This window comes from Alternaria ventricosa (genome assembly GCF_023758065.1).
Source record: "Alternaria ventricosa strain BMP 2768 chromosome Unknown scaffold_10, whole genome shotgun sequence".
NCBI classification, from domain to species: domain Eukaryota; kingdom Fungi; phylum Ascomycota; class Dothideomycetes; order Pleosporales; family Pleosporaceae; genus Alternaria; species Alternaria ventricosa.
In genome coordinates, this window is record NW_026055690.1 from 1,019,009 (window position 1) to 1,043,688 (window position 24,680).

The 24,680-nt window shown below is 51.0% G+C and overlaps 8 protein-coding genes across 8 annotated transcripts; 2 read left to right on the forward strand and 6 right to left on the reverse strand.

The window, feature by feature from the left end:
• Positions 1 to 168: 168 nt before the first annotated feature.
• J4E93_006423 (uncharacterized protein) lies at positions 169 to 617 on the reverse strand (the record flags this gene model as incomplete). Its single annotated transcript, XM_049344336.1, has 2 exons — positions 169 to 500; positions 611 to 617. 2 exons carry the CDS (start codon positions 615 to 617, stop codon positions 169 to 171), a joined length of 339 nt encoding a protein of 112 aa, XP_049198771.1.
• Positions 618 to 2,087: 1,470 nt separating this feature from the next.
• J4E93_006424 (uncharacterized protein) lies at positions 2,088 to 3,509 on the forward strand (the record flags this gene model as incomplete). The annotated part of the gene is made up of 1 exon (XM_049344337.1): positions 2,088 to 3,509. The coding sequence occupies one exon, from the start codon at positions 2,088 to 2,090 to the stop codon at positions 3,507 to 3,509; it is 1,422 nt and encodes a 473-aa protein (XP_049198772.1).
• Positions 3,510 to 4,067: 558 nt separating this feature from the next.
• J4E93_006425 (uncharacterized protein) lies at positions 4,068 to 5,430 on the reverse strand (the record flags this gene model as incomplete). The annotated part of the gene is made up of 5 exons (XM_049344338.1): positions 4,068 to 4,529; positions 4,580 to 4,796; positions 4,857 to 5,197; positions 5,255 to 5,290; positions 5,344 to 5,430. 5 exons carry the CDS (start codon positions 5,428 to 5,430, stop codon positions 4,068 to 4,070), a joined length of 1,143 nt encoding a protein of 380 aa, XP_049198773.1.
• A 4,501-nt stretch (positions 5,431 to 9,931) lies between these two features.
• Positions 9,932 to 11,449, reverse strand: J4E93_006426 (uncharacterized protein; the record flags this gene model as incomplete). The annotated part of the gene is made up of 3 exons (XM_049344339.1): positions 9,932 to 10,725; positions 10,777 to 10,976; positions 11,073 to 11,449. 3 exons carry the CDS (start codon positions 11,447 to 11,449, stop codon positions 9,932 to 9,934), a joined length of 1,371 nt encoding a protein of 456 aa, XP_049198774.1.
• A 604-nt stretch (positions 11,450 to 12,053) lies between these two features.
• Positions 12,054 to 13,307, reverse strand: J4E93_006427 (uncharacterized protein; the record flags this gene model as incomplete). Its single annotated transcript, XM_049344340.1, has 1 exon — positions 12,054 to 13,307. The coding sequence occupies one exon, from the start codon at positions 13,305 to 13,307 to the stop codon at positions 12,054 to 12,056; it is 1,254 nt and encodes a 417-aa protein (XP_049198775.1).
• A 3,325-nt stretch (positions 13,308 to 16,632) lies between these two features.
• J4E93_006428 (uncharacterized protein) lies at positions 16,633 to 17,802 on the forward strand (the record flags this gene model as incomplete). The annotated part of the gene is made up of 2 exons (XM_049344341.1): positions 16,633 to 16,638; positions 16,687 to 17,802. The coding sequence occupies 2 exons, from the start codon at positions 16,633 to 16,635 to the stop codon at positions 17,800 to 17,802; spliced, it is 1,122 nt and encodes a 373-aa protein (XP_049198776.1).
• A 405-nt stretch (positions 17,803 to 18,207) lies between these two features.
• On the reverse strand, positions 18,208 to 19,657 carry J4E93_006429 (uncharacterized protein; the record flags this gene model as incomplete). Its single annotated transcript, XM_049344342.1, has 2 exons — positions 18,208 to 19,482; positions 19,532 to 19,657. The coding sequence occupies 2 exons, from the start codon at positions 19,655 to 19,657 to the stop codon at positions 18,208 to 18,210; spliced, it is 1,401 nt and encodes a 466-aa protein (XP_049198777.1).
• Positions 19,658 to 22,041: 2,384 nt separating this feature from the next.
• J4E93_006430 (uncharacterized protein) lies at positions 22,042 to 22,902 on the reverse strand (the record flags this gene model as incomplete). The annotated part of the gene is made up of 1 exon (XM_049344343.1): positions 22,042 to 22,902. One exon carries the CDS (start codon positions 22,900 to 22,902, stop codon positions 22,042 to 22,044), a length of 861 nt encoding a protein of 286 aa, XP_049198778.1.
• Between the last annotated feature and the right edge of the window lie 1,778 nt (positions 22,903 to 24,680).

A 24,680-nucleotide genomic window follows, 5' to 3' on the forward strand; every position in this document is an offset into this window, starting at 1 on the left:
GCATGCGAAAAGGATGAATCGCTGACGTATCTTGTTTTTCTCCACGACAGAGGAAACGAAATAAATATGGATATACGATATCGACCGAGAACATGAGTGCGCTCAATGACTTTGCAATCCATTTTACTACGCTCAACCATCTTCACTTCCCTTATCCCTTCCTCCATCCTACCGCTTGACCTCGAAGTCACCTCCAGGCTTCCCCGGCGAATGCACCTGCTCATGATTGTCAAACTCCTTGCCCGAGAACTTGCCCTCGCGAACCTTGTTCTGGTTCTTGTGCGCGGCGATGCTGTGTTTGGTGACGCTGTCGCCGTGGCGGTCTTCCACGGGCTTGGGGACGTCGGAGGCGTACTCGGATTCGTGGCGATGGCCTGGTCGGCTGGTATCATGTGATGGCGGGGAGGGTGGAGAGCCCTTAGAGGTGGATTGCGCAGAGGAGGACGTGGAGGTTGAGGCGGAAGCGGAGGACGTGGATGGGGTGGTGGTGTAGTAGAGGGCTGCAGCGCCGGCGGCCGCGGTCGTGGTGAGCCTAGCGGAGTCAGTACGGCGTGTCCAGCCGGTATGAGGACGCAATTCGCACCGCGCAAAGAGTTGGAATAGCAATTACTCACCATGTCAATCGCGATGATGTCTTCAGCGTCTCCTTCGTACGCTGCTCATGGTCTGTCGCATACGGTCTCCTCGCTGCTGGGCACCTGGCCCGGCATGGTACGCGAGACTGAGCTCGCAGTGAGGTTGTCTTGGTGGTAAACATTATGTAGCTGTTGAAGAAGATGGATTATCGACTGCCAGTCCCAGCCTTGGATATGTATGCGCCATTTGCCCAGGTGTTGATGGCTGGCCCCAAGCCACGCTACGTCATCGGCTTGTTAACGCGCCTTGGAACGTGGACGCGCCTGCGCACGTGCCTATGCACGCTATGCCACGAGGCTCCTGAAGCAGAGGAAGGAGGTACTTGGATCTTGGCTATTACTCCTCCGCTCCACTACCACCACTACCACTGCTACTGCTGTGTCTGTTCCGCTCTACAGTATCAAGCTGGTCACACCCTCGGCATGCGTCACCATCACAGCTATACCTTGGTAGCGCCCTGCGCCGTACCGCAGCGAGTCTTCAAGGACCGACGAAGAGACAGGCTTGGACAGACTGCATTATGTCCACAGGTCCACTCACTGAGCACATCGTAGTGCTGGTCTTGTCTCCAGCGATCGCGGCCCTCCCATGACGCCTCTCATACCGTCCTCGCCGCCGTTCTTCTCTCGAGGCCGATGCAATAGCTTCATATACCACCAAGTCGCCCTTTCCTTCACATACGACCATAGGACACTGAGAATTAGGCTTCCCGTCCGCTCAGCCATATACAAGCAGTGTACCGGCGGATTAGTAGTTAGGTGGGTGACCACTAGCGAATCCCCGCTGTTGTATGTTTTTGCACATCCTTCTTTTTGCCATTTTTTTTGCCCATACTATGGCGATGACGAAGACTAGACCAGCGACCTCCGATTTGTATACAATTGTGCTCTGGTAGATAAGAAGAACCGCCAATTCAAGCACCTGAAGCCGAACCCGTAGCGATACGAGCCCGCACCTAAGCCACTTCGAACCTCTATCTCCAGCCGTGTTCGGAGGATCGCGAGATGCCAAAGCTCGTACGCAACGGCTCCATGGTAGGGTACCTATACGTCCGTAAACTTGCCTCAAGTACTGCTTGGCAGGTTGGCACTTTCAAGCCAGGATGTTATAGTGGGGCTCCGTTGTTTACGTCCGTAAACTGGAGCTTCTGACCGACCGGGGCAACTTTGTCACAACAACAGGCTCGGCAGCAATGTACAGGAAACATACACGGACAGTTCAAGGAATCATAGAGTACTGTCAACATTGACAGCGAATGGTGCCGAAGTAACGGTCTGTTGGACTCTGATAAATAATCTAGTGTAGGCGTCTCGGCCGGACAAGGTATCTACTAAGGTATATGGTGCTGCTTTCTCCTCTCTATTCTTGCTACACCAAAACTGCCACCTCTTCGTCTCAAACATACCAACAACCCCCTAAACGACTCTTCCAACCTACGTACCTCAGGAACGATGCCAGGAATTAGCATGACCGAGACTATCTCCGTCGACTACCTTGTCATTGGCGCCGGTGCTATGGGCATGGCCTTCGTTGATACCTTGATTTCCGACAAGAAGGAGGCTACGGTGGCCATTGTCGATCGCTATTCCCGTCCTGGAGGTCATTGGACAGTTGCCTATCCCTTTGTCACCCTCCATCAACCGTCCCACGTCTACGGTGTCAACTCTCGACAGCTCGGAGACGAAAAGATTGATCAAGTTGGATTCAACAAGGGCCTTGCCGAGGTGGCAACGGGCGACGAGATTGTTGCCTACTACACCAAGGTCCTGAACAGTACTCTCCTTCCGTCCGGTCGCGTAACCCATTACCCACTGCACAACTACACTGGCAATGGAGAGTTTCAATCGATTACCACAGGGAGAACCATCCGGGTTGGACCAAACACTCGCATTGTAGACTCCACATACGTGAAGGTCACGGTTCCCTCTATGGGTCCACCTTTGTATGAGGTTTCAGACAAAGCCAATCTTGTCACACCCAACGCTTTAGCAACAACACTGAAGCGACCTTACGGCGCCTATACAATTGTCGGAGCCGGGAAAACTGCAGTCGACGCATGCTCGTGGCTCTTAGCTCAAGGCATTGCCCCGGACAACATCTCTTGGATCATGCCGCGCGACTCCTGGTTTATGGAACGCGCTACCCTTCAACCTCCAGAGACGACGCCCAACCCTGAACAACTGCAGGAAGAAAAGTCCGCTGCCATCATGGGGTCCAAAACTTCTCAAGAGATGTTCCATCGCATGGAGGAGCTCGGGCATGCTCACCGTCTAGACAAGAGTATCGAGCCGACCATGTTCAGGCACGCGATTGTGACAAAGACGGAGTTCGACGAGGTCAAGAAAGTCAAGAACATCATACGCCAGGGACGAGTCAAGCGCATTGACCCAGACAAGGTCACTTTAGAGAAGGGCACATACACTCCTGTGCCTGACACCCTCTTCATCGACTGCACTGCGCCTGGTTTAGGAAACGTGCCGCCTACTCCTGTCTTCAATGGCAGAAACATTACAATTCAGAACATAAAGTTCTTCCAGCCCACCTTCAGCGCCGCTCTCATTGGACACGTCGAAGCCAGTTACGACAACGAAGACTTCAAGAACTATCTTTGCGACCCTTTTCCGTACACTCGCATACCGGCGGAATATCCTACGACTCTTCTCGCTTCTATGAAGAACAGACTCAAGTGGATGGCAGAGCCTAAGGTGAGTGAATGGTGTGCAAAGTCTCGTCTTGACTTTCCTGTCATGGGTGCGCCGCCTAGGGATCCTGAGAAAGCCGTAGCCTTCAATGCCAGTATTGAGGAAAAGATCAGGGGTCTCTGTGACCACTTGGAGCAGATGGCAAAGAACGATGCTGCGAGTGTAGCCTAGCTGATGTTCAGAAGTTCTCTTTGGAGCGTTCCTGCTTTTTGATTGATCTATTTGTTGAATTACTTACGCATTCGTATTCGAAATGAAACTACCTTACCAAAAGTTTTCTATTTACCCCTCTCTAGTCTTTGATCACCGCGTAATCTCACGCCAACCAGTCACTGTCGGTCCAGACAGTCATAAACGAACCAAAAGCATTGCACACCCTCGTTACTAGGTTAGATTATGTATTCAAGAAGGCACTTATGGGAACAGCTGACTTTGACGCAATTCAAGTGCGATGCCATACTTGAGCTATTGACTTCACGAACGTCGCGATGACGCAGAGCGACTGAGCTGCTCAAGTCTTTTAAAACTTTTAGCAAGCCGAACGCAAAGAGTTGCTCGAATGATGAAAACCGCAAGCATATGTGCTCGCACAGAGAAGAAGAGTTATCACCAAACAATCTCTTTCCATTATAACAACTATCCTAACTACAACATCTCAAAAAAGAAGAAGAAGAAGAGGAGTAAGTCACCCCAGCCTTTCGCAGATCCCGTTGCTACCTTTGTATGCACCTATTGAAGCCCCTGAACGAAGTCGTAGAGTGCCTCATTGACCTCATCAGCTCGTTCAATATGGAGAAAATGGCCAGCATCAACAGTTCTAATCTGCATTCCCGGAGAGTATGGCAGCGTGGAACGTAACTGCTCTGACGGAATACCGACCGAATCCCTCTCGGCCGCGATGAACAGACTAGGCTGCTCAATGACTCCCGACATCGAACGAATCTCGTTCTCATCAGCCGAGTTGATACCCCGCAAGTAAGATTTGTACCACTTCAGATTTGCCTCAACGCCTCCCTGGGCGCGAACGATGGTTTTCCACTGCTCCCGAGTCGAATTGGTGATGAAGTCATTGCCGTATTCCGCTCTTCTATCAGCTGCGAGCCATTCTTGAAGTGCACCAACCGGGTTGAAATTCTCCGCCATTACTTTCGGTGCATTGAACGAGTACGCGAGAGAGTATAGAGAATCCAACTGTACTATGGTAAGCTTGAGCTCATGACCGGTAATAATGTTGAACGTACGTGTGCATCCAAAAGGACGTGCGCGTCATCTTCATCGAAGAAGTACCAGTACCCGAGAATGGGGTAGCCGAATGTTGCTTGAGAGATGTTGTTGTAAGCTTCGACGAAGGTTTGGTTGACGTCTGTGCCGGGGGCGTTGTAGCCGATATCTAAGAATGCAAGAGCTGAGAGGTACTGGGACTGGTACGTGTGAAAGCGGGAGAGTACATAAGCTCCGCTAAGGCACGTTAGTCTAGCGGTCTAGAAACAAGATGACATGTGGCATTGTTGGACTTACAGGTCATGCGAAACTGCGATTACCTTGTCGAGACCTTCGCAGTCGAGCAGTTCAGCAATATCAGATGCCATTGTTCTCAGACTATAAGCTTCCAGTTCGACGGGCTTGTCTGTACCGCCGGTGCCTAGAAGGTCTGGGGCTATGATGCCGTAGCCGCGCCTGGTAAAGTATTCGATCTGGTTGATCCAACCGTACGAAGTATCTGGGAAGCCATGAAGGAACAAGAGATACGGCTTTTCCGTGTCGAATGGGGGATTGATGGCGTAGCGGTATGTCGTTCCGGAAACAGGAAGCTTGACGTTCTTCATCATGCGTACATAGCTGGTGTTTGCAACATCCGACTAATGCAAATCAGCGTCTCAGTACAATTTGAGGAAGCTCGGTTCTGGTAAACCTACGGTATCAAGGCCCACGTTGAACTGACATGTCAGATTCTGATCGAGTGTGAGTATTGTCCTTCCAGAAACGCATTGCTCTGAACCCGTACCTGTGCGCGGCTTTGTTGTGATGGTACTGCCCCTGACGCAAGTATCAGACTACTCGTCAGGAGAAGAGCTTTGAGAACAGCGATCATAGCTATGGTCGAGATGGTAGAAGATGTGTCTGGTTCTGAAAAGCGTTGTTGTGGCGGAGCCGAGTGCAGGTATCTGAGGGTTCTGCAAAAGTAGCCATCTTATACGAGGCGCAAGCTGGTGCGCTGGAACTGTTACTACTGTGGACTGATCAGTATGGTATTAGCAATGCTTCCATGGCGGAAAACTGTTATCCCGGCCGTGTTCGGCACGAGTGTTGTTACGGCCGAGTGCTGCGCAGGTCCTTGCGACAACTTCTCTACACCTAAACCAGGCTTAATTCAACCTACGTATCTGTCTATTCTGTTCTACTCAATTTTAGCTATATCGGGCCATGCGTAGAGGACCTGAAGTGAAATTGATGACATACCAGAAGAGAACGGCGATAGCTGACGTGGTTGTTGCTTCACGGTCGCTGGTAGGAAGGGCCATGCGGGGCGCGGGGCTAAGCAACAAGCGCCGCTCACAGCTGCCCCACCTGCACCGTCTGCGTTAGCCTCGTACACCCTTAGCTCAACCTTTCCAGCTATGCGAATACGTCAACTGTGCTGTAATACTTGTTTAGCTCTGAGTTCGAGTCACAGTTCTGGGTCGCAATAGTAGTAAGAGCTTCAGGGCTCACGGTGAGGTCTTGTCGTCTTCACGTACTGTCGTCTCGGTCTTTACCACAGCTCCGCCCTTTAACCGTTGCTACCACCGCCCCACCTATCAGCCTCATCGTCGAATCATGTCAATTATTGCGCAATGATGCCAAGTCGCACACTCTGCTACGCGATAAACTCAAAGCTGATATATACTACGTCGGGGTAAGATCGTATTGAGAAAGAAGGTTAAGGTGATACTAAGAAAGATGAAGCTGACCAACCATCTCTTCGCTCCCGCTGCATGCTTGGTATGCCTTGCTCCACTTGCCGGATGCCGTCGAGAGACCAAATACTCTCTGGCCATTATCATTCACTTTCGGGCCCTTTCAATCGCACGATAGTCGGTCCCAATGTCTCATACAAGGGAAAAAGTGTTAATCTAACTGTACAAATTATAGAGTATCAGATGTAATGCGTGTCCAAGTGCAGAAATGGTCGAATCTATAACCTGCATAAAGACAGGCTCTAGTAACGCAAATTCTAAACGTAACATAGTCTTATGTTGATATCCGACATCCTTTCCAAGAAGAATATAGGGTAGAAAAACGAACACTACTAGAAGAGCGCAATAGCCTATTATTGCATCGAAGTCTCGAATATCCTTCCACCCTAGAACAGGTGATTGTTCCGCGGGGGTCTCCCTCAGCCATCTGAGGCATCTGAGAGCAAGAAAGTATGAGACAGCAGCTATATGATACCACCTTACAGCGAACGACTGATCTTGGACCTGGTCTCGTTTGGGTGATGAGAAAGTGAAGTAAATAGTCAGCATCGGCATTACTGCCTGGAAAGTTTCGCGGGGAGAGAAACCCTCGAATAGCTTATCAAAGATCCAGTACACGACACGACATAGGCGGTGTCCAACGGACCGAAGGATTACAAGACCTTGTTCGCGGATCTTCAGAGCAACGATCGAAGTCGGATGAATATGAACGATGTCAATCATGGTAACTCTTCGGCCTTGAATCAGCTGTGGAACGGTGCGAAGCGCCACTACTCCATGAGAGAAACGCTGAACTCGTGGCAGTGTCGACAATTCCTCTCGTTTCCATGCATGGAAGATCTGTTCAATATCGGAGCTGTCATCGATAAGAACAGGAAGAAGCCGGGCATCCCAAACGCAGTCGTGAAAGAAGCTATTCTTGTGAAAGAACGTCATGAGAGGGTAGCAGCAATTGGTCTCTGAGCTGAGTACCACAAGTGTTCGGTTGTCCGGATCTTTTGGACAGCTTGAATGCCGATTTCCCTCAAACGTATGCGTGTAATGAGACGATGGGCCAGAGGGAAATATCTGGGAGACTTTATGGCCTTTCGGTAGTGTGTGTAGAATGGAGGTGTTGTCCTTTAGGTGGTTTGTCGAGTGATAAGCAAGCGGCTCCATGCTGATGTACATTGGCTGCTGTCCCAAACGCACCCAATCGGTGAAAGCAACAGATTGGAGCTCGCCGCTGCGCCTCTGATATTGGTGACTGCTGCCCGTCTGCTTTACCGGAAGTGCCAAACTACCGAATGTGTCGAGTCGCCGTGTGCAGTTAAGCACCGCGAGGAATTCGCCGTCAACGCCTCCTCTGAGGAGTGGTAGACTGATCTTGAGGCCTTTGTTTGTTATGGAATATGGCTTCACTGGACCTGATTGTATGCTTCGCACGACATGTTCACAAGAGGCAAATCCAGCTGGCGAGTGGGCAAAAAGCTTGCTGCTGTCGTTATCCGCAGATGGTGAACTCCATGCCAATATTGACTGGTCATCCGAGTGCTTCACAATCTCTTCTTGTAGCCTCTGGAAAGCTTTCGTGCCTTCGCCGTACAGCAGAGGCATGTTGATGTCGAAGATTCCGAGCAAGCAATAAGCGATGTCTTCGTGTCTTGTTGTCTCTCTTCCTGATGCCCAAGACATTCTCTCAGCAATACTTGCTTGCCTGAGTAAGTTGACATTGGAGCCAAGGAAGCGCTTATCAATTTTTGTAATTGTACAGATCATTTCTGCTAGATCTTCTTTCGTCCCGATGAAGTTCCATCCAGCGTCGTAAAACTCAAGCTTTGGAGGTGCCAGTAGCTCTTGGAGTGTCCACCCTCTTGTAAACCATTTTGATTTGGCAAACGCAGTATTCCTCTCAGCCTCACCGATATCCGCACAAACATCGTCCAGGTAGACGTAACAGACTTTAGAGTTGCAGTAGTATCGCCACATTGAATTGATCGATTCGGAAAGCTCTGCACTGTTACTTTTGTCGATGCAACAGGTATCAATCCAGAAGAACTGGTGGTCATCCGATTTTGCTTGTTCTCCACAGCCGTAGATTTTCTTATATCCTCTTGTGTCCCTGTATGTGTTGTCTATCACATCCTTGAAGGCGACCTCTTTATAGTCTTTGCTCCATCTATGCGAGAGGATTGCATATTCTGGCTCAGTCTCTTCCGGGTGGTCCTTGAGGCTAAGGTCTCCATCTTCATTCATCTCTAGTAGACGCATAATGTGGATGCAACTTTGCTGTCAGTACTTTGGGTAGCAATTAAGAATATGAACAATGGAAAATATGAACGATGGAGTGTAAATGAAAGATTAGTGGCGAAACTGTTGTTGTGCGACGAAGAACAGGAGATGACATCCAACGTGGTTGTCGCTTTATGGCGCGGGGCGGTGATGACCGCAGTCAGCTAGGGCTGTGCAGGGAGGCTAGGCAACAGCCGGCGCCCACGGCTGCCCGCCTGAACGCCACCAGCTCAACCTTTGGGAACCTTGCCTCTCCGCCTCCACCAAACTAACACTTAGCTTTAAGAACTATTTGCGCAATAGCTTTCCCCTGGGCATGTCAACTTTAGGAAAAACTGAACACCCTGGGGTCTACACTTTCATAGCTTAATCTCGAATTCTCGCGGGAATGTGAAAACCTTCGGCATTATAGGAGGGAATTTGCCCGTATCGCTAGCATTCCTGCAACGCGCTCAGACTAGCGTTTTTCAGATAAAGCCGAAGTGGCCTCTAGCTATTTATTCACCTTGATTCCCTCTCATCACCAGACCCGAGCATACCATCAAGTCATCATTTCTCTTAAAACCGATACCGCATCCAACCCTCGATCTTCGCCTACAATGCCACTCCTCGCCTCTATTACCGTCTTTCTACTAGCCGCCCTCCATGTCTACATCATGGCCTTGGAGATGTTCCTCTGGACCTCGCCAGCAGGGTTGAAAGCGTTTGCACTCAAGCCTGACTTTGCGGCCAAAACCAAGACCATGGCCGCCAACCAAGGCCTGTACAACGGATTTCTGGCAGCTGGCCTCTTGTGGTCTCTGGTCCACCCCAGCGCCGTGTTTGCGCCTCAAATCGCTCTGTTCTTCGCGGGTTGTGTATTTGTGGCCGGTGTTTATGGAGGATGGACGGCGAATACCAAGATTTTCTTTATCCAGGGTCTCCCTGGAGCTCTGTGTCTTGCTGCGGTAGTCTTTGCGTAGGCGACCCTACCCTAGCTATGCCTATGAACAAGTCTAAGACTAAATAAAATAGGTGATACGTCTAGCTGTGTGATGTGCATATCTGTGAGGTACGTTGCTGCATTACGAGGATCGAGCTAGCACAGTTCAGCATCCATTTGTCGGCGTAATCTTCTGGCCTGAGTGTACAATGTCGCGACCTCGGACCGACATGAAGAGAAGGAGTCAACCACCATGCCGTCAATTGACGGTCATGTTGGAACTGCTGGCCATAACGCTAACGCGCAAAGGGGAAGAACACTACGCGGAACAACGTGAGGGATCTTTAGAGAGCTATGGGATATTGACGTTATAACAGATGTGAAGGTATTTTCTATCGACATGTAATCTTGTGTATGCTATAAGCGCCGCAATAAACCCGGGATCAGTTCCACTTCAGCGCACCAAACGTCATCACCTTGTTTCCAATATCGTGTACCGCTAGCACATTCCTGTGGAAGTTGGCTCCAAGAATATACGGCAGGTCGCCACCCCAGGGCGGAGTAGATGGTTCCATGAAACCCACTATGCATGTCTGCTTCTCCTCGTCGATTACGCCTAGAGTGCCGTCGACGAGAACGTCTGATGAGGCGTAGGGAAGGTCCGTTCCGTTGATGCGAATGGCGACAGAAGGTGGTTTCGCATTGCACGAAGCCACCCAAAGCCCGTCATCCTGACTGAAGGAAGCTGGAGGGTCGAAGGCTGCGGCGATTGTGGCCACAAGGGCCTTCGGGGCCATGGTGTAAGCAGTGCCGGTGTCTAGGATCGTGAACCTTTCTTGACTGTCGCCGTAATGGGTGCCCGCGGAGTTACCTGGGGCCCAGGCAATGAACTTTCCGTTGACGACAAACCCGTCGGGTCGGATGACATAGTGGACATACTCGTTCTCCAGCTGGTAATGATCAAACGTCTCTTTGAGGATTGGCGTGGTAGCGTAGGCACCCGTCAGCGGCAACGACGATGACGATGGCGCTCCTCCTATCGTAAGGAAACCTGTAGCTGACAAGTCCGCGTCGTCTTTACCCCTCTTGCCGAGCACGACCGAGAAGATGGGCTTTGCGACCAAGCCTTGGTCATAGGCGGTCTCCAGCCATGGTTTGACAAAGATGGGCTTTTTTCCGCCGTCTTGGGACGGGTCTGCGCCCTCGAAGATGGCGGTGGTGGCACCAAGTCCCCAGCCTAATCACTTTCGTTAGTAGATAATCAAAGCAGACAACATGCTGTACGTACCCATCAGCCCACTAGTCAGATTGCCTGCGCTCAGCCAGTAGGTTCTATCCACGAACGACATCTTCTGATTCTTGACCGTCACACCTCCAAAGCCAACGTCTTCAAGACCCACAATGCCAGTCGCAAACTCCCCTCCGCCATATGTCACGTTGAAGTTCTGGTCCGCGATTTGGCCGCCAGAAAAGCTTTTGGGTCCGAATCTTGGAAACCCGCAAGTGGGCTGAGATCTACAATGAGGAAAGTTCAATATCAGGTTCAAGGTACCAGACGAGAGTTGGGTAATGCGTTGGACTTACTGTTGCGTGCCGTTTACGTCTACACACACGAAATCGGCCTTCGGTACCCAAAAACTGCTGCTTCCAGTGTCGATCAAAACTTGAAGCGTCTCCGTGCCAATGGTCACGTCAATCGCGTATTGCGCTCCGTCATAGATGGTGCGTAATGGTCCACCGCTTTGGCGTTTCGCAAGTTGTCTGCCAGCGCCTGAACGCAGCCTGAGGGGGACCGTTGAGTCGACGACAGGAATACCACGCTCTTGGAGTGCTAGAGAATGAACGTCGGATAGGGCAGCTACATCGCGATGCCTGAGTGGGTGAGCTGGCGAGCTGGATGCAAAGGCAGAAAGGAATGCGACTGCCGCAAAAGCTGCCTGTCGATTTTTGCGCGTCTGCATTGTTGAGTTAGGCGATGAACTCAGAACTCAATGTGTAAAACAAACTTTGCGAAGAAGAGAGAGCGAAAGGTAGGAACCATCAATACATTCTTCCCCCTGGCGCGGGTGTAAGCTTGGAAACGGCCCGTAGACAATATCGAAGAGCGACTTAATCTTACCGCCGGTGAGCACGGTCGACAAAACACCGAAATTCGCGCCGTAACGCCATAACTCGTGTCGAGTAACACGAACAGAAAACCCTCAGAGAGATTAACCGAAGGTGGTATGTATTGTTCGATTTTGAGGCTTGAATTTGCGTCCGCTTAGCTACGTACAGGCATTGCACCGGGGGCGCCGTTGTGTGTTTTGCTTTTGCTTCTTTTTGCTCTCTTTTTGCTCATCATCACAACACCTTCGGAGTTCTCACGAATGCGATGCGCTACACAACGTGCCGCTTTACGGAGGGTAACGCGATTCGATTTTAACCGAAGTGACTTCTGGTGTACGTCACCGTCACCGTCAGAGCTGAACCATCAGCATTGCAAGTGCGCGGACAACCTTAATCAGTGCGAACCCGTCAATTTTTCTCCCTTCGTAGCTTCCGAGTGCACAAAGCCCCCAACTACTATTCTGCTTCCTTCCTGAATGGTATCACTTCATCGACCGTGCCAAAGCCAGCTCTTCGCGCTACAGAAACGCTGTTCTCGAACCGCTCCGTTCCAGACGCAGCCTGCACACCTGACTGCGAACGATCATCATTCCGCACATCAGCAAGCCCGTCATGCCCACTCAAAAGCGTGTCAGTCTCCTGAAATTCATCCCCACCAACTTCAACGAGCTCTCCAAACCTAACCTCCATCCCACGCAGCTCCTCCGAAACATTCTCGTATCCGCCCAGCGTACCTGAACCTCTCGTAACCACCGCTTCAAGCGAACCGCGTCCAGTAGTCGTCATAAGAAGCTGCATGAAACCTCCACTGATAGCCGAAACGCCGTGGTTTTGGACGTAGAGAGCTACGAGTCCTAGCGCTAGGACTGGTATGGCGAGTGCGAGTGAGAGGCCGTATGTTAGGAAGAAGGCGAGTTTGTTCTCGAAGCGGTAGATGTTGAAAGTACGGGTCTCTGTTCCGTTGACGATGTCGAAGCGTTGGTTTAGGGCTAGTGCTGAGATTGTGGTGTTGATGAGGAGCTCGTTGGCCATTTCAGGGTCGAATGCCGGACAGTAAGTATTATCAATGTCATGGAGTCGTTGCTCGAAAACACTCAGAGGCCAGATCCCTTGCCATGAGTCGGTAATCATGATATTCGATAGGGGCTCCGCTTCGAGTACGCATGTTTCCACCACACTACCATTTTCAGTTGTGTAGGGTTTCGTACCGCTTGACATGTTGGGGTATTCAAAATTGATGGCTTGGAAGGTGGTTCCAGACTGGTTGAAGTCTCTTGCAAAGTTCTGACATATGTCCACAGCGTCGGAAAGCTGTAGCCATCGCTCAAAAGTTCCATTAAAGCTTTCAAATTTGCTAGTGTACTCTGGGACAAATTCCTCGTCTTTGACAGCCCACGAGACATGTTGTGTTCCTCCAGCGTGTGAGATGGTGACATAGTATTTCAATATTCTTGGACGACACACGGTTTCGGTTACAGGAACAATAACATGTATGCCAGAGCCGGGAAAGTCGAGGTCCTGGCCAGGTTCTGGTAGTGAACCATTAATTGTGGGGTGCCATTTGGTTTTGTCTAAGCATGGCCAATACTGCGGCGTATCCTGATGGTGAGCGACGCGGAAAGTGATCGATGCATTTCCAGGAAAGGGATCTGACCATATGTCGTTCCTCAACTCGCAGTCGGCTTCACTATGTTGCATCTGCCAGGTCATCTCCGGATGATGGTAAGGGGTGGATGTCGAGTCGAGAAAGCTTAATTGCAAGATCGTGCTTTCCACAGAGCGGTTCGTAGTCTCGCAATCTAGGGTCGTTCCCCAGAAATCCAACTCGTACGAGCTATTCTCTTTACTTGATTGCTTCAGCCTGGATATTTCGCCTACAATCAGATTTGACCGTATGATATAATCCATACCAGGGGTAATGCTGTCAGTGGATTAGTATGTTCCAGAAACGACTTCGGTTGCCACGTGATCTAAAAAAAAACAAGATCAACTAACCCTGCTGTACCACAACTCGCTAGAAACGACGTGTTCTCCGCAGATTCTGGGAGACAATCTGAGAGAAAAGGAGTTGTGCTGCTGCCATCTATACACCCTTGCTCACAATATATCTTGGCTATCACATTGTCGTTTGCAACGTCTTGGAGATTCCTGTGGTGGAACACGGACACATTGAAGCTTTGATCGATGATAGACGATTGTAGTCCGACCACTAGAGTACCTGGAGGGTACAACGTTGCAATAGGTACAAGCCAGCAAAACATAGCTACGGCTACAAGCATTGGCGTTTTGAAGTATAAGTGGTAGTTGAGAAGGCGGAGCGGGTTTGTTTGCATTTGGAACAGATCTTCGATTAGGCTGATCTACGCATTGTAAGCTTCCGTTGCGCTAGCTTGACCGAGAAGTATAGTACCTTGAGTGCACGATTTCTGAACGTTGCCCAGAGGTATTGTGTATAGCACGTCGCAATGCTTGCTACTAGTGCAGCACGAAACGCGGTGACTAGCACTAGCGATACTGTAGTAGCATAGGCTTGTGGGACTGTAGTGGTCTTCGTGGAGGGGATAGAGCCTGGGAAGATGATACGACCGTCGAGATATGCGAAGAAGCAGTAGTGCGCTGCTACACAGATGAATGCTGATTAGACTACGTTAGTATGGTGAGCAAACAGAGGTAAAACGCTACTTGTCATGCTTACACATGAAGTAGAAGCCAAGTATTGTGGCAGGCGTTATCCACGTCTGTTTCCACCTCGGGCGTTTACCGAATAAGGAGGCAGCCGGATGCTTGGTGGAACTTCCGGTATGGTTGGACTTGGCAGCATGTTCCGACGTTTCCAAAGCTGCGTCTGGAACTGGAGATGAGGTGGAAGCTGAGACTGGGTCGAGACTTGATCGAAGCACTGGGCTGACGTTCCGTGAGCGGATGGATGCACTCCGCAATCGTGTTACAGCCTCGTCTTGTTCATGAGGCTCAATTCGGTCCATTTGTTGTCCGCTCGCGGCAGTCCCCTGGGACGAAGAACTTGTATACCGGTGCATTGTCCACGGCAAATAGGTATATCGATGTTTCTGGGCTCACGAAGAACGGCTGTTGAGATGGGAAGAGAAGAACGAGACAAAGCCGCAGAGTTATCCCCAAGGCTGAATCTAATATCAAGTGGAGCGGCACGGCAGGTGATCAGGCTGAGGTGGGGGCCTGTCAACGATTCGGCGCCACCACTCTTGATCTGTGAAGTCGTGACTGTTCAAGATCCAATGCTGAGAGATGATTGAACACAGCATAAGCCATATGCAAGGTTATCTAGGACATGTGCAGATTAGCTATTCCAGAAGCATTCTTGTCCGTAGTGCGGGCGTTGTCGCTCATTAGAAGAGAACATGCTCGCGCCGTAATCGTACCAGCTATTGCCTGAGATGCATTGGAATGACCGTGAGCCAAGCTACTTAGTGGAGGCATGCGCAAGTGACAGTGGTTCGTGAAAGACCTTTTACGGGTTCTAGCAACCATCTCGTGTCCAATGCTCTAGACCTGGATGTAGTAACCTTGAGCACTTACAATGGGGTGCTGCTGGATCGTAACTCAGATCCAGGTATTGCTTTTCCCCGGTGGTGTTGGACCCCACATGTCGCCTTCCGTTGGAGTCGCTTTCTGCCTCGTACAGCGCTGTTGCCTGATCACTACAACGCCCTTGGCTTTGCGGATGCACCGGGTCTCGAAAGCAAATGTCGCAAAGCCGTCATTGCTTTTCTTGTTCATCGAACGCTCTAAGCAGAGACCAGATGCGGAGGGAAGAGAACAGTTGTACGAGATGTGGCAGGTAGCCGGCATGTTGTGCGACGGAAGCTAGACGCCTGTGAACGATATGAGATTGGAGCTCGAATAGCTGCGCGAAAAAGAAAGCACATGGCGCGTGCACATGGCATTCGAAAGGCTCGCCGTGCTTCTGACGCCCATGGAGATGAAGCGCGAGGAATTGCGATCGCGATTGAAATACCAAAGAGAGCCCCCGGCCACCTTCGATCGACTGGAACATGCAAATCTTGGTAGATGCAGTGATTATGCGCCATGGAGGTGTATGAAGCAGGGTATAGTGACGTAGGCGTCGAGCACATGTCGTTAGCGCATAATTGGACCCTGCCCAGCCCCGCGCTTTTCCAGGGGCCTAAGAGATGGCCGGCCTGCCCACATTCCAACAGCCTCGCATATGACCATACTACCAGCAGCCACAGTTGTCGCTTACGCATTTTCTCAAAGTCAGCATTATCCTTGATACCGAATTATCCCTTCGCCAATGAGCCACCCATGAGCTCCGAATCCATACTACACCCTCTACGTTAGAGGCCTCTCGAATGAGAGCTATCGCAACCGAAAGAACCCGATCAGATGGAACACTCGGCAGCAGCAGAACTGGAATGGTCTATCGCGGCAGAAAGAAAATCATAGCCTTTCAACACAGCCTTCCACCCTTCCGATTCGGGATTGCTACTGAGGTCGCAGATATGCGGCGCACCCTCGACGATAGCAAGGCCAGATAACACACCTTTCATCACGAGTGCCTCGTACGTGCCTTGCGACTGCTCCCAGGGGATCAAGTCATCGCTCGTGCCATGAACAAGGAAGGTCGGCGTCTTGTACTGGCCTCTCACAATCTGTGCGCGTGGGCTGGCTCGGATGATTTCCTCCAATGCAGGCTGTGGAAGAAATGCATCACCCTAGAAAGATGCACACACCTTATACAAGGAAAAAGCTGAACAGGCCTAGAGCCTACATCAACGTTAGGCCACCTACTTTGTAGGTTTCTACGTTAATGTAGGCTGCAGACCTGTTTAGCTTTTTCCTAGGATGACGTGCACAACGTGAAATGCATCGAGAGCTCGCACATTTGTATACACTGCGGAGAAAGTTCCAGCTAAGTGCTGAGGACTAATCACCATCAACGATATTGTAAGATACTATAATGGTATGGCGAGTGCGAGTGATGCTGGATTTGGGACCTTCGCCGCTGCTATGCTATGGTTGAGTGGGTGCAAGTACTATGGAAGTCAGAGAGAGTACCATGGAAGTAGAGGCAAGTACCATAGAAGTGCAGCTACTAGCAACCCGAAACCTCCGAAAAGATTCTGTTAACCTGCACCAAACTTCAGAACGTCAACACAAACAGAAAACCAGCAACGCAAACAACATGAAGTGGACGAAAGAAATCATCCGCGCGCGAAACACCCTCCTCAGAAAGCATTATGCGCAATTCGACGGTCTTCTTGAATATGGACCGGAGTGGAATACGCTCGCCCGTTCCGGAACAGTATGGGACAAGGTCTACCAGATACGAAATGCAGCACCCTGGAGAGATGCGCAACACCAAATGCGTCGAGAGCTTGCATACTTGGTTACGCTGCGAAGAGATTACCAGCTAAGAGCTGAGGACACATCACCATCAAAGATTATGCAAGATACTACAATGTTTTGTAGTAACGTACTTGCTAATTTTTCTTGGAGAAGCTGCGCCATAGAACACAACAGTCTATCGTTAGCGACCGCAAAGAAGGTCGAAGCGGCCATACCATTGCAAAAAGACGGTGGAAGCGCGTTGCTCAACGCGATGAATTTGCGGCTTCCATCCTCGAGCGACTTGATAAAACTCGACAACGGCGAGGAGTCCAAGGAGATAGAGTATCTCGTACTGCGCAACAACATTGTTGCACTACAGGCTGTACTATCGAGTACCTATATCGAGCGAGCATCAACCCCGGAGAACCTCCTAGAGGACATAAGGATCATATCAAGGATACTGTTTCGGGGCATGCAAATGCCATTCAAGGCTGGCTTAATCCGCCACATGCCAGTCCAGGTTCACTCGAACCCAAAGGCCATATTCCCCTATCCAGGCGAAGTGGAAGCGAATCTGGAGCGGTGGTCAAAGTTCGCTGCGCACGACCAAGAGGACATACATCCTCTGATAAAGGGTGTATGGGACACTCTCTACTACGTCAGCGTCCATCCATTCCCAGATGGCAACGGCCGAACATCACGCCTCTTGTTCGCTACACACGTCGCCAGACATGGCATGATCCCTGCTATATGCACCGACGGGCTCTCAACAGAGCAGTACCTTAAGAATGTGTACAGCGCCATGACAAAAAATCCGCTCCCATGGTGCAAGGATGTGATCCTCGCGCAAATCGACGTGCTGGAGAAACAACGGTGATATCAACCCGCTTAATATCAAAAGGAGGACATGAGACGTCGAGGCCAAATCAGATAATGCTTAGCATATCTATGCAACCAGACTGCGACACGGCATACTCGAGGATCCATCTGAGGAAGGTGCCGTTCTTAGGAGGGTGGCGTCCACCGACTGAACAGGGTACTGCTTTGTTGATGGCAGACTTTGTTATGCGGAAGGCTTTGGCAACACCTCAAAAAGCGAGCTGGTTTGGCGAGATGCCGCATGACTGTTGCACAACGCGCGGAGTGCCTACTCAATGATGGAACAGTACATATAGGCATTGGGAAAATATACGCTTCTTGAGCTTTTCGAGGGATGTGTATCATGTTGCCGCTGTTCATGCTGTGAGTTATAGCTGTGCATTGTTACTGTATCGCCATATGATCAATTCACCGCGAACCTTCCCCGTGTCTCACCCGCTCCATGCCACGCGTCTACGTGCATCTGTCCCACTGCAACCCTCTCATACGCGCCGCCGACTGAGCGAACGAGCATGACGTTGTAAGTACACCACTCTGCATCGCGGAAAGCTTGATCGTACACCTCTTCATCTGAGGTATATCCATTATCCGAGAGATGAGAGATGACTGGCCCGTTCTTTATGAGGCTATTGTTCGACTTCCACGCTGACAGTGCAAGGAGCTTCAGGCCCCTACTGGCGATGGAAAGCACATGCTCTTGCGGAAGGCCTATGAGCATGCCGCAGCGACGTTTATTGCTGTCAAAGACGTAGTATGAGTCTTCGGTGATGGGGCTAGATGTGCTCTGGAATGGGTCGAAAAGCCCTTTTGGAGCCTTGGAGAGTTCGAACGCTTTCAGAGGAACGCTCATACACTCGAACACAATCGTAGCTGGCATGGCGAGCTGATGTTTGGCGAGCGGCCTGAACAATGAGCTTATCGGCCTATGCCCTGGGCGCACCAGGTCTGCGTATCGAACTCGCCCAATCCAGCCCGACCAACTCCAGCTTGGCTGTTGTGAGGCAGTCAACCTCCGCTCGATGGTGGTGACAGGAGTCCAAAGTAATGCAAGATCCAGAAGGGATGTCGGAAGGCCGCCGACAAATGGCCAATCGAACATACGGCTTAGCATAGTCTGAATACCAGTGAAAGCATTGAGAATGTCATCCGGAAATCCCATTTTCTTTGCGGTGTACTCTGCGACGATCTCTTCGTACCAACGAAACTCGTCCAATGGACTGTAAGTGCCGACTCGAGCAGTCTTGGACTTCAGTTCTGCGCTTGTGGTGCGCATCTTGTCCAGGGTATAGAAGCTGGTGTCATCGCTGATGTATCTGTCTTCGCACAAAAGCTGCTTCTTGCAGTGAAAGTACACCTGTTCACCAAGGAAGTATATGCTCCGATTCGATAGTAATCGTTCTTGGAACGTCCAGGCGCGCGTGTTGTAGATACAGTCGACGTCTACACCATCGTAGGTGTGATTTGCCAACACATTCTCCAAGGATGATCGCTCCACCATGTGTAGTCCAGGGGTGACGAAGGTTGCGGTGGTGTTGCGGGTCGTAGGCGGAATGCCAGGTAGGCCGGCGTCGGCGGAGTCTCCGTTTAGAGCCACTATCGTGGCCATGGCGCAACTGTAGATTGCGCACATCTGAGCGAGGGCGCTTGCTTTGTTGGCTGCATCATCTTGGATGATGCACTGGCTTTCGTAAGTGGTTGATCCAATTCATCAAGCTGCATTTGCCTACCATCGTATCAACCCATAAGTATCGCTCACCCAGGCTCTTGACAAAAGTCATTGCGTCCCTAATGGTCTGGGTCAAAGGCTGCTTGGAGAGAGTTCCAGGCTGGCGTAACTGGTCGTAATTCTCCATCAGGGTCAGGTACTGTTTTGAAGCGCCCCAAACGTAACTCAAGGCGAAATACCGATCCTTGAAGTTCCCAACCGCGAGACGATCATCGATAACATCCAGAAGCAAAAGCGGCCCAGTATCAGTAACTGTCGTCTGGTGTTTATTGCAGGCATGGCCGTGATCTCTTTCGCAGTCATCAAGCCAACTCTTGATCAATCCCACATCTGCCCAGTGATGTCTCACCGTTCGACTGTACTCTGATTTTTGAACTTTGAAGTCGTTCAATGCCGTCTCACACTCCCGCGAATCCAGGTCATCATCATGTAGGAACACACACGTTGTCAGCCCGTTGAAATCTCCTGGATACTTCCGCGCATCAACCGATGGACTGTGATCTCTTCCTTGTCGTCTCTGTAACTCTCGAGCGCGAAGGACATGACGACAACAGTCGCAATAAAGAACAGGCTCGGTAAGATGCTGGTATTCCTCGTATTCTTTGAAGCCGTTGTTCAGCCAGGCTGACGTACCAATGCTAGCGAAGCCCGCACGCTCGTCTTCTTCTAGAGCTATTTGACATGGCACGCACAGCTCTCCTCCGTTGATACCATCATTCAGTTGTCGGATCGCGGCGCGGGAGTACGAATTGAACATCGCCAGACATTGTGTCTTGAGCATGAACAGGTTGTATCAAGCTGCTCTCAAGGTTGCGCGGAGTGGCGCTGGGATGGAGACCTGGTCACGTGCTTGTGTGCGGGGTACATGCAGCAAGATAACCTAGGAAATGCCACGCACGATCTGTGGGGCAAAGGGAGAGAAGACTAACCCTCGCCCATGGCATGATGGCATAGTCTTCACCCCTTCACTTGGAGGCCACGTCGCTAATTGCAGCGGCTGATCCTTTGCAATTTTGTCGTTCGCGCAGCAGACTCGTCTCCAAGGAACCGGCGAATTGGACGAGAACCTGGGTGGCTGCCATCGTCGCCGTCTTGGTGCAACATCTCCTATCTATTATGGCCAGCTGAGCCAGGCCGACCAACGCGAGAATGCGGAGCGCGAAAGCGCCGACGCGATTTCGGCAAAGTTGAGCGGGGAAGAAAAGATGGAGTTTGATAAGAAAGAAGAAGCGCGCAGACAGGCATACGACGATTACCGTGCGCAGCTTCTGAACATGCTGTCTGGAGGTCCGTAGATTGCGTAACACGCGCTACGCCATGTAGCAGCACGCGGAATGCACGAAACGTGACTGTACTTTGCCGCGTGTAATGGAAGGCATCTACGGTGGTGATGTACGGTCGTTGTTGTCGATTGAGGATGTAGTGTTTGCAGAGTCTTTCTGCGATGGCAGAAGGATGACGCGCCGACGCGTCAAGACGCGATGCGCACGGGCCACCTACATCAACACCAGCCGCCTGCGAGGAGGGAGGCGCAGAAGCATCCACAAGAGTCATTTATCATCACGAGCTAGAGAGCAAATACGCCACGACAGAAGTTACTTACAGTACCTGGGGAAGGCTTCACATAGAAGCTCGCATCAGTATCATGATGAACTCGTGCGCGTTGAAGCAAAGCGGGCGGCGATCCAGTCACGACTGCCGCGATACATAACCACCCTGAACACAATGATACTCTCGCATGAAAATGATGGCAATTATCAGGAGCTAGGATTGAGGCACGAATGATAAGAAGACTATATAGCATTTAGCCTCCATGCTCTTGCGCCCCATTAAGCGTGTTGACTACCTTTCCTTTCGTGCAGCAATTGTCGCAGGTTCTGAGAACGACTTGTCAGTATCTGAATGCTGGCGTGAAGGTGTTTATACGCGCATTGCTTACCTCCAGCGAAGACCCGTTGGATAGGAGCGTTGTGGCGAGTAGCTTCTTGCGATCTTGAACTTCGAGGATGTGCTATCGATGCGCGTGTCAGTTCACATTTCCAATTTCATTGCGGCATGATTACCTCTTCGAACGAGTCTTCCATGACATAGCGTATAGTAGTCACGGGACGAGTCTGCCCTAGGCGATGGACTCGAGCAAGTGCTTGATCTTCAAGAGACGGGTTCCACTGAGGTTCGAGGAGGTGGACTGTCGATGCAGCGGTTAGGTCCAGACTGAGATAGTCGTTAGCATGTATTCGTGGTTGCTGGGTGTTGTCTTCGTAAACATACCCACAGGCACCGCAGGCGATGGTGATGAGTATGACGCGGATACCAGGATCATCTCGAAGCCGTTGTGTAGCGATACTGCGGTTCTTTGGCGTAACCTTGCCATCAATTCGGACGGATTGAATGACCTGATTTGGATCACACCGAAGCGCTCTCTCGACCATATCGAGACTGGACGTCCAAGACGAGAATACGGCACTAGCCAAGGGTTAGTTGGTGAAGCGCCCGAAGGTGCTGGTAAACTCACTGCTTTTCCTGTGGACGCGACTTGATCTGGGAGATGAGCGCCCATACTTTGCTTGAAATGTCGTTACTGTAGTCCCAATCCATGGATGAGGGAGAAAGGCTGTCGGTAGGCGTAAGACTGGGAGTAGCTAAGAAGGATGCCAAGGGACGGAGTCGACACGGTTTCGGTTTTTCCATACATGCGCACGGCTCAGGTGATCGATACTGGAGGCTCGCAGCGCACTCGGCGCAGTAGAACTTGCTGCAAGCTGAATGGTATACTTGTGGTTGTGTAGGATTACAGAGTTCACGGCCGAAAGTTAATGTCTCGACTGGCTGGAGACACAGTTCGCAGGATCCTCCGTCCATTGAGAAGCGTGCATTCATCACGGTTGTCTTGTCATCAAGATTGCCCGGTTGCGAGGTGCAGTCGAATTGCGAAGGAATGAAGACGCCTAGATTGCAGATAAGACGCAGCTTGTTGATCTGCTGTATAGCAGTCATCCAAGGGACCTGGGTTTGGCTGTCGTCTCCAGTGTTGCGGTCTAGCATATCCATGACCGGTTGTTCTATTTGGCGATAATGTCTTTCTTCCTCGTGATTGAATGGCACACGCACCAAACGGTCGTCTTTGCTGGGCAAATCCAGGATAGCCTTCGTTCGGCGGATCATCATGCACGACAGCAATTTCTTGAACGTCTCGCCGGCCTCTTCGATGGACTTTCTTCGCCATATGCTCGAGATATCATCATCAAACACTTTTGGATCGTCGTATGGTGCGAAATGAAGGAACTTGAAGAGACCGTGGAAGTCGAGCAGGCTGTTCTGGATTGGGGTACCTGAGACTGCCCATCTGGAAGTCGCGCGGAGTGCGGCCATTGCGTGCGCAGTAGAGGTCTTGTGATTGCGTATCGTATGTGCTGAAAAGGGGCAAAGTCAGTATAGAGGCACAAGATGTGGGAAGCTCTTTGTGCTGACCCTCGTCGAGTATGACTCGTCTCCAGTGGTGCGAGAATATAGAGTCGTTGCTCCGAACGCTCCTGCGATTTGCCCCCTCGAGAGTCTGGTAGGTAGTAAAAACAATCTCTAGTGATACAGCGGCTCGTCAGTCGACGCATTATCTGTGGTGTGTACGTAAATACAACCTACCGGGCGGTCTTTTGTGGTTCTTCAGCTTGAACCTTCGGTTCCCGTGGTGCATGCACCATGTTAATTTGCCGGGATGGACGTGGCTGATGACGGTCAATAAGCGTACCTCGCATCGTTTGCGACGACGAACCTCTGTAGCTGCGATTCCCAGACACTGAACACTGCAGATGGCGTCAGCATGTGTGAAGTCGTAGAATGTGTGCACTCCTACAGCTCAGTGGCACCACTATCAGAGTCGATGCTATGCAAGTCTCGGAAGCGGAGTAGCCTGTGGGTGGATCGTTGTCTGACCGGCGATCTTGGTCAGAAGCGATCAAAGCGATCATGCTCAGCGTCTTCCCAAGGCCCATCTCATCGGCGAGCAATCCGCCACTCCATACCGGGCCAGGGGCAGATTGGACTTCATCAGTCACAGCGTTCACAAAACTGAAGCACACCAAGGTTCAGCATTGAAACGTGAAATAATAGCTCGGGCATACGCACGTAGATTGTCCCGCGCTTGTCTTCCGCAGCCATATACCAACACCATCTTTGTTTGGATGCATACCTCGTTCGCGCCGCAGGAAGAAAGTCAGGGCTTGTTTCTGATGCCTTGGATTCCAAGTCAGCTGATGTGACCCTTTCACGGAGGGCTACGTACTCTTTCAACTCGGTCCTTAGAGCTCTCGGGCTAGCCGATAACTCGAACTCATCAGTAGTTTCGAACTGGAACAAAACATTTAGAGAGGCTCGTGAAAAGCTGTCGATGTGTGATTCGTGAGACTGCAATAAATCGAACGTCATTGGTGGCGCTTCGTGAAGAGTAAACAGACATTGAGGGTTCATATACGGGACGTTGCGGTCACAGCCAACAGGGTCATCCAAGTAGCAACCGGCTTGATTCAAGAAATCGCCCACATCACCGGAGCGGCGTTTGGGACCATATATCGTAGCCCCCACGTACTGAAATGTACCCTTGAGTGTCCGCCGTTCCGTCGGGGGTGCGATGGGCGCCGAAAAGATTGAAAGTTGCAATACGAGCTCGTCGTCGGCTGCCAGCCGCAGTAGCAGCTCGCCCCCATAGTCGTCCAGCCGCGCGACCGGCGTATTGGCACTATCGCGGAATATTGTACGAGGAGGTTCAAATCGGATCGCGTCTGGGGTAGGGGTAAGGGAGGTGGCATGATGGAGGAGACTGTGTGCTTTTAAATCTGATATCTGAGCAAGGTAAGCATAGACCAATAAGGTGAGCAAGGCGCGACTGACCATGCCATAGCATACTAAGGTGTCTTCTCCTAACTCTTCTGTGGTCGCGCTGGCAGACGGTGGTGATGACTGCGCCGAGACTTCGTGATCAGATGCGAGTGTGACGCTCTCCGCATGAGGGGTATTCAATCGCCGTCGCTTTGTGGCTGGAGCAGCGAATTCATCAACAACGATCTCGGGAAGGCATGTGAGCATACTGTAAGACGCCTGAAGACGCGAAAGACGGAGTCTCGCACATCACCATGTTGAATGATTGAACTTAG